This window comes from Acyrthosiphon pisum, unplaced genomic scaffold (genome assembly GCF_005508785.2).
Source record: "Acyrthosiphon pisum isolate AL4f unplaced genomic scaffold, pea_aphid_22Mar2018_4r6ur Scaffold_21109;HRSCAF=23054, whole genome shotgun sequence".
Lineage (NCBI taxonomy): Eukaryota > Metazoa > Arthropoda > Insecta > Hemiptera > Aphididae > Acyrthosiphon > Acyrthosiphon pisum.
In genome coordinates this window covers 749,889-757,050 of record NW_021770540.1, presented here as the reverse complement: position 1 = coordinate 757,050, position 7,162 = coordinate 749,889, and the positions used below count along the sequence as shown (strand labels likewise).

The 7,162-nt window shown below is 40.5% G+C and overlaps 1 protein-coding gene across 1 annotated transcript; it reads right to left on the bottom strand.

Moving 5' to 3' along the window:
- Positions 1-3,172: 3,172 nt before the first annotated feature.
- LOC103307726 lies at positions 3,173-4,471 on the bottom strand. The gene has a single exon (XM_008179973.1). The coding sequence runs from the start codon at positions 4,469-4,471 to the stop codon at positions 3,173-3,175; it is 1,299 nt and encodes a 432-aa protein (XP_008178195.1).
- Between the last annotated feature and the right edge of the window lie 2,691 nt (positions 4,472-7,162).

Genomic DNA, 7,162 nt, shown 5'->3' with positions numbered 1-7,162 from the left:
AACATTTTTAAAAGTAGAAAAATTAAATATAAAGTTTTTATATTTTTAACGTAAAAATTATATGTGCCCAGTATCCATATTAAACAAATATTAGACCCTCGACATTTTTTTTTCACTTATGGCCTTTTGACACCTCCAGATTATTAGCCGTGGTCCATCCGGTAGAACCAGGTGAACAAGACCTTGAAGGGGGGTTCACACTACACCGTGTCGTGTAAATAATCACATGATACCCATACTACAGTAGGTAACCAAACGATACCGCATAGTTGAATAATATATTCAACTTTTGACCGTGTGGTTACATTTATGATCGGAAAAGTGATAAAATAATTTTAAGTTCAGAAGTTGAATATATTCAGCTATGGTATTGTTTTGGTTACTGTGGTATCGTGTGATTATTTACACGACGCAGTGTAGTGTAATTAACGTATTCGAACACGAATCGCGGTAAAAAAGTCCGAAGTAAAAAAGTCCTAGGAAAAAAAGTCCGGGTAAAAAAGTCCGAGGCATAAAAAGTCCGCCGTAAATAAGTCCTAAGCCAAAAAAGTCCGGAGTAAAAAAGTCCGGTGAATATTATATTATATACATAACAATATTTATATTCAATGATTATAATTATGTACTTAGTATAATAACATAAAATATACATAATATATCAATTAATTAATTAAATTGAGTATTAACAATCGTCATATAAAATATTATACAAAAAAAAATTCAATGATTATAATATTAAGTAGTTAGTAATTAGTATCATAACCTAAAAAAAAAACCGAAATAATTATTACATACTAATATTGACACTACGCATCTCGTATTATTAATATATTTACAAAAAAAATTCAATGGTTATAAAGTTTATCTAGTAGGTATTATGAATTATAAATTAATCAGTAACTGTCTATCAACTGTCGTCAAAAAATAATTTTTAAAAACAAAATTACGGTTTTTATATATATATATATGCATAAAAATATTTAAAATAATATATTAAAAAAAAAATCGAAATAATTATAATGTTTATCTAGACCTTGTTCTGATATTATGACCAACTTTTTCTAAAAATTCTTCAATGGTAATTGAATGATTAGATATTCTTTGGCATAAAGTAACTAGTCGGATATGTGTTGAATTTTTTTTTTTTTTTACCGGCTCTCCCATGCTGTCGATAGCTAATTTCGCTTTATCTGCCGCTACTTCCAATTTCATTTTTCGAATAAGTGTCCAAATAGTCGGATGACTGTGGCCAACTAAATGACTAAATCTGTTATTCCACGATTCACATATATTATTCGTTCGGTGGTCACCATTCATCGTTGTTTTATGTACATTCCAAGTATTCGGTGGAAAAAGTGGACTTATTTTTTTAAATTTGAATTTGGTACCAGCCCCTACTTTTCTAAGTGGTCCATTTACGTAGGTTGCGTCAAAATAATTTAAAAGATCTTCTGCTTCAGGAGAAACAATTGTTTTAAGGTACGCCATTCCTTCGAAAACATGTTCAAGAGGAAGAAATGCAAGGCCGTCCAACATTGCACAAAAATGACTAAATTCGTCGTTATTTTTATACATTTTGACTAAACCTAAATCTTGGATTTTTCTGTAAGAACTTTGGCACAAATGATAAAAACAGCCTCTTATAGTCAAATTTGAATCAAAAATTGTTTGAGCGGCAGAAATTAGAGCTTTTTCAAAATCAACATTTAAGTGGGTTGGATCGGGAAATAATTCGTTCTGGTGGTTCTGGTCTGGTGCGGAAACAGGGTATGCACTGGCGGAGACGTTTGCGAATGGCACCTCGGGCCGCTATCATCCAAAACTTTTGGTACAAAATATTTTGGGTGGTTTGCGCCCCAGGATGACAATGCAGGCGGTGAATGTAATCAATGAGTAGGACAGTTAATGGAGATTGTTTTGGTAACAGGATGGGATGCTTTGTCTCATATGGAAGGTCGGAGGACCGGAGGCAACCGCCCACCCTGAGAAGACCCTCTGCCGAATCTAGATATGTTCCAAGTAATCTCAGTTTATTGGTACAAGGCTCTCCTGCTGTGAGACGTCTCAAATCTTCTTCGAAATGTACCTTTTGGACCCATCGTATCAGGGCGTGCAATGCTTCTTCCTTTTCCTTTGCTCCTGGTGGTTTGGAATGATCAAAGGAGATGAGTCGGTGTGACAGATTTCTTCGGAATCGTAACCAGTAGGCGGTGAGACGTAGAACTTTCGGAAGTTCTGCTGATGCATACAATAGTTGACATTCCTCTACGGGCTTAGTGATTAAAAGAGCAAGTTGTTTCTCCTCGGCTTGATGTTCCATCTTATCCAGGCACGTGATAGGTGTCACCGGAGGCCAGGTATTTGTTGGTTGGGTGAGAAATACTGAGCCGCCCCACCAAATCTGATGGTCCACTAGCTCTTTTGGGGTTACACCTCGGGACGCACAGTCTGCAGGGTTGTGCGCTGTAGGTACGTGTCTCCAAAACTTCGGGGACGTCATGTGCTGAATTTTGGCAACTCGATTTGCCACAAACGTCTTGAGTTTTGCTGTAGGTGTCTAAATCCAAGCCAAAACTACGGTTGAATCGGACCATGCAGTCGTGGCTTCAATCGGAATGGCATTTAGGTTGGTACTGATATGTTCCAGACAGCGAGCAAGTAATAACGCCCCACATAATTCGAGTCGTGGAATTGAAAGCCTTTTTTCCGGAGCCACCTTAGACTTTCCCATTAACAGTTGGCAGTGACTGATGCCATTTGGTTCTCGCGCTAAAAGATATACCGCGGCGGCGTAAGCGTTTTCTGAGCTATCGCAAAATCCATGGATTTCATACGTAGCTCCAGGTGTAGTTGCTCGACGTCGTATTCGAATAGATCCAATTAGTGGCAATTCTTCCTGGTAACGTGTCCAAGCATCGATGGCGTCGTCAGGTATTCTCTCATCCCACCCCACCCCAATTGACCACAGATACTTCATCAGTCGTTTGAGATTGGTAATGACTGGAGTGAGGAGGCCAATGGGGTCATAGATTCGGGCTATCTCCGAAAGAATAGCTCGTTGGTAAAACGCACGGGAATCGGTCGGTATTGGTAGGACAACATATCCAGATTAGGTTCCCAGTTTATACCGAGAACCTTGGTATAATCTGACTGCGGTTCATCGAAGGTAAAATTATCGGGTTTTACGATGTCCAATCGGAACGGCCTCTAATAATGCGGGTGCATTGCTGGACCACTTTCGGAGCTCAAACTTACCCCGCTCAAATACTTTTATAACCTCTTGTTGGAGTTTAAGAGCCTCTTCTTCCGAGTCAGCTCCGGTAACGACATCGTCCACGTAGAGGTCTTGATATATGACCTTTTGCACCTTAGGGTATGCTTTGGCTTCATCCTCAGCTAATTGATGTAATGTTCTAATTGCAAGGAATGGAGATGATCGTTGGCCAAATGTAACAGTGGACATTTCGTACGTCTGAACAGGGTCCGAGGGCTGGAATCGGAAAAGAAGGCGTTGGTATGGTCTATGTTTTGGAGTGACAACAATCTGCCGGAACATCTGTTTGATATCAGTGGTGAACACTACTGCGTGCAAACGAAAACGTAAAATGATTCCTGGTAGATCCTGTAGAAGTTTGGGCCCCATAAACAAGTAATCATTTAAAGATTTTCCGTTTGAAGATAGGGCTGACGCATCGTAAAAAACACGGAGCTTGGTAGTCGTACTTCCGGGTTTCACTACACCGTGGTGTGGTATGTAAAAAGATGTGTTATCAATGCCCTCAGTGTTGTCTACATAACTCATATGTCCGGAGTCTAAAGAATCTTGCATGGCCCCGTTATAATCATGTCTATGATCCGTGGATTTTGAAAGCCTAGATCCCAGATGTATGAGCCGTGTGTGTGCTAGATGGTATGATCTCCCAATAGGAGGTGGATCATGGGTGAATGGCAGATGTACTATATATCGACCATCCGACTGTCGAGTAGTGGTGGTACGATAGATCTCTTCGCATTTTTGTTCTGCCGGACTGGTCTTTTCCACCGTAGGGAGCTCTTCAATTTCCCAAAACTTGCGTAGTATTTTGTCGATGGGGTCTATAGACGCAAAAAGTGAAGTCGTACTATTTGACGGATTTGGGGCTGACCGTCCCATGAGCACCCATCCAAACACGGTTTTAAGTGCCACAGGTTGATTGACGGTATCTTCTCGTCGATCTCCACTTATGATATACGGAAAAACATCCGCTCCAAGGAGAATGTCTATCGGTAGTGGTTCGTCATATCGGGGATCGGCTAGGTCCAGACCCTGCACATGCGCCCACTCAGTCTGCACGACGCGTTCCGACGGAATGAGTCCGGTAATGCGAGGTAGTATGAAAGTCTCAACTGTGAAGAGAGGCGTGTCACGCCTTACGGGTCTGATGATAATTTGAGTACGTGCTTTTATAGGTGGTACTTGTAGGCCGGCCATAGCTTGCACAGCTACACTGCATTTATCCCGTGTCACCCAAACCTGTTACGACAATGTTCCGTGAGGAAACTGCTTTGACTGCCGCTATCTAAAAGCGCTCGCGTCTCTTGATATTGTCCACTACTATCCTGTACTAATACAGCCATCGTAGACATGAGTACACAGGAGTTGACCCTCTTGTCGGATGAAAACATACTACTCACGGTGGTAGTAGGTTGAGGTTCGGTGGTATTCACTATGGTCGTTGGTTGAGCGTCTGAGGTATTTTAAAAATGTAATAGGGAATGATGTCGTCCTTTGCATTTCAAACATACTCAGGTGTGTTTACACTGGCTCACTGGGTGCTCACTAAAACACAAGAAACAACGCCTAAGGTCTTTAATTATTTGGTACCGTTCATTTGGTGTTTTCTCTTTGAACACCGTGCAAGCAATCAACAGATGACCGGGCGTTGTCTTACAGACCTGACAAGTGAATTGCCTTCTATTCTCACGTGGGTCTGGCTTTCCAGCATGCAACGTGACAGTTTTCCCATATGGTTTTTTATTTGATTTTTCTTGTTCTTTGCCAGATTGGCCTGCGATTGCAGCATTGAAAAATTTTGACAAGAACATGGTAAAGTTGTTCATACTTGGATCATCTGCGGTATCTACTATTAATTCCCATTGAGCACGAAGTTGAGAGTCCAACTTCAATTCAAATAAATGTAGCAAGATTGGGTCCCATTGATCCACGGAGTAATTTTGGTTTACGAGCGCTCCAACCGACTCCGTGATCGTGTTCAGCATCTGGCGGATAGATTTGGCATCACCGAACATTGCTTTTGGCATCGTCCAAAGTTGGTTCAAGTGACTCTGTGCAATTATCCGACGGTTTGCATAGCGTTTGTCCAAAACTGTTAGCGCTAGAGTGTAGTTATCGTCACTTAGCATTAAATTGGATATAAGCGCTAGCGGCTCGCCATCCAGGTAACTTTTTAAATAGCTGAACTTAAGCACAGGTGGTAGGCTAGTATTGTTGTGTACCGCAATGTCAAACAAATTTCTAAAACTGGTATATTGTTTCGGATCTCCTCCAAACCTAGGTATTGATAGCTTTTTCAGTGGTATCACATCGCGTCTATCTCGGTTTTGAGTTGTACTGATAAAGGTTTCATCGGCATTCGGATGTTGAAGTAAAACTGGTATATGCTAATCTGCTGCAATCATCACTTCAAAATACACTTCGTCGAACTTATCACGAATGTCCTCAGGTGAACAGATATCTACTTCTGACTTTTGGTCTTTTTCCGGTTTTCCTAGTTGTTTTATTACAATCGAAAGCTGTTCCTCGAATTCCTCTTTAATCCGCGGAACGGTCGCATACATCATTCGAAACTTGGTTTTGTCCGACCTGGTGACCGGTATCTTGTTTAGCGCATCTCCCGCGTCTCGGACTCGTGTAATTCGTTTCTGAATGTCCGAGAGGCGAATTTTTGCTTCTTCAAAAACACCCATGACGCTATATTCCCCTCCACAAACGTACGCGCAATTCAAGCCAGTAGGTACAAACAAAAAATATACCAAAATAACAAAGCAGTTCAAATCTATTATTTATTTTATTTTTTTTTTTTTGATTTGCGTCACCCTGTATATACGGTATGTAGCTTTCCAGAAATAAACTACTTTTTAACCTTGACCGAGTTCTTGCGAAGACGACACCTCTTATCTACTGCGCTATAACAGTCGTCGCGGCAGCGTCGTACGCCTGCCGGTCAAAGTCCAAATTCTATACTATGCAACGCTTCGTTAATTATAATAATGCAAATAACCCACTTTTATTATATTTTACTAAAGTACACATACATATCTGTAATTATATCAATATTGAAATATTGGTGATTTTTCGGTAAAAGACCGCTGGTAATATTTTCACTTAGAATATTATATTATTATATATATATATATATCCTAGGCTCGATGGACCAATGTTACGGTGAATAATGGACTGTATTGGAAAACTGAACGATGATGGTAGGTACTCCGGAGCAGTATGGTATCAAATAAACAATGCGATTGGATTAATTTTAATAACCTGGTTGCGGCCTACTATTTTAACAAAAAATTACAGAAAAACAACAAGGTAGAGGGCACAATAATGTGCTGGCCAGCTATTGGGAAAAAACTTAAGCTTACGGGTAACATGACATTAAGAAGAAAAATAATACACATATTATATAAAATATAAATATAAAAACCGTGACGGCGGCTGCAGTCCTGGGTGACAGTTGATGGTGGACAGGTACCGGTAGACAGTGGGATTTACAGATGACGGTAGACGGTGGACGATATTGGTAGACGGTGAGCGAGTGACGGATGACGGTGAACGGTAAAAACGGTAAGGCGGGTGAACGATTTTCACATGTTTCCCCGCGGGTACTTTCAAAGAACAGAAAAGACGACGGCGAAAAAAAAACTCACGCAACAAAAATGACAACAGTGTTCTACGTCGGCTGTTCTGACACTGAAAAACTGGTCGGTGTGGTATACGGTGGACACGGGACAGGTCCGCTTATCACCGATAAGGACCGTCGGGACGGGGGTATCGGTACATACAAATGTACGGTGGGAAAAGAATGACGGCAGTTTTTATATATATATAACGATATCTCAAACAACTACATTAAAATATAGCTTAAACTAACATTGTTTA

Coding starts and splice junctions, on each gene's coding strand:
- LOC103307726 (XM_008179973.1), bottom strand. CDS start 4,471: ATGGCCGGCCTACAAGTACCACCTATAAAAGCACGTACTCAAATTATC.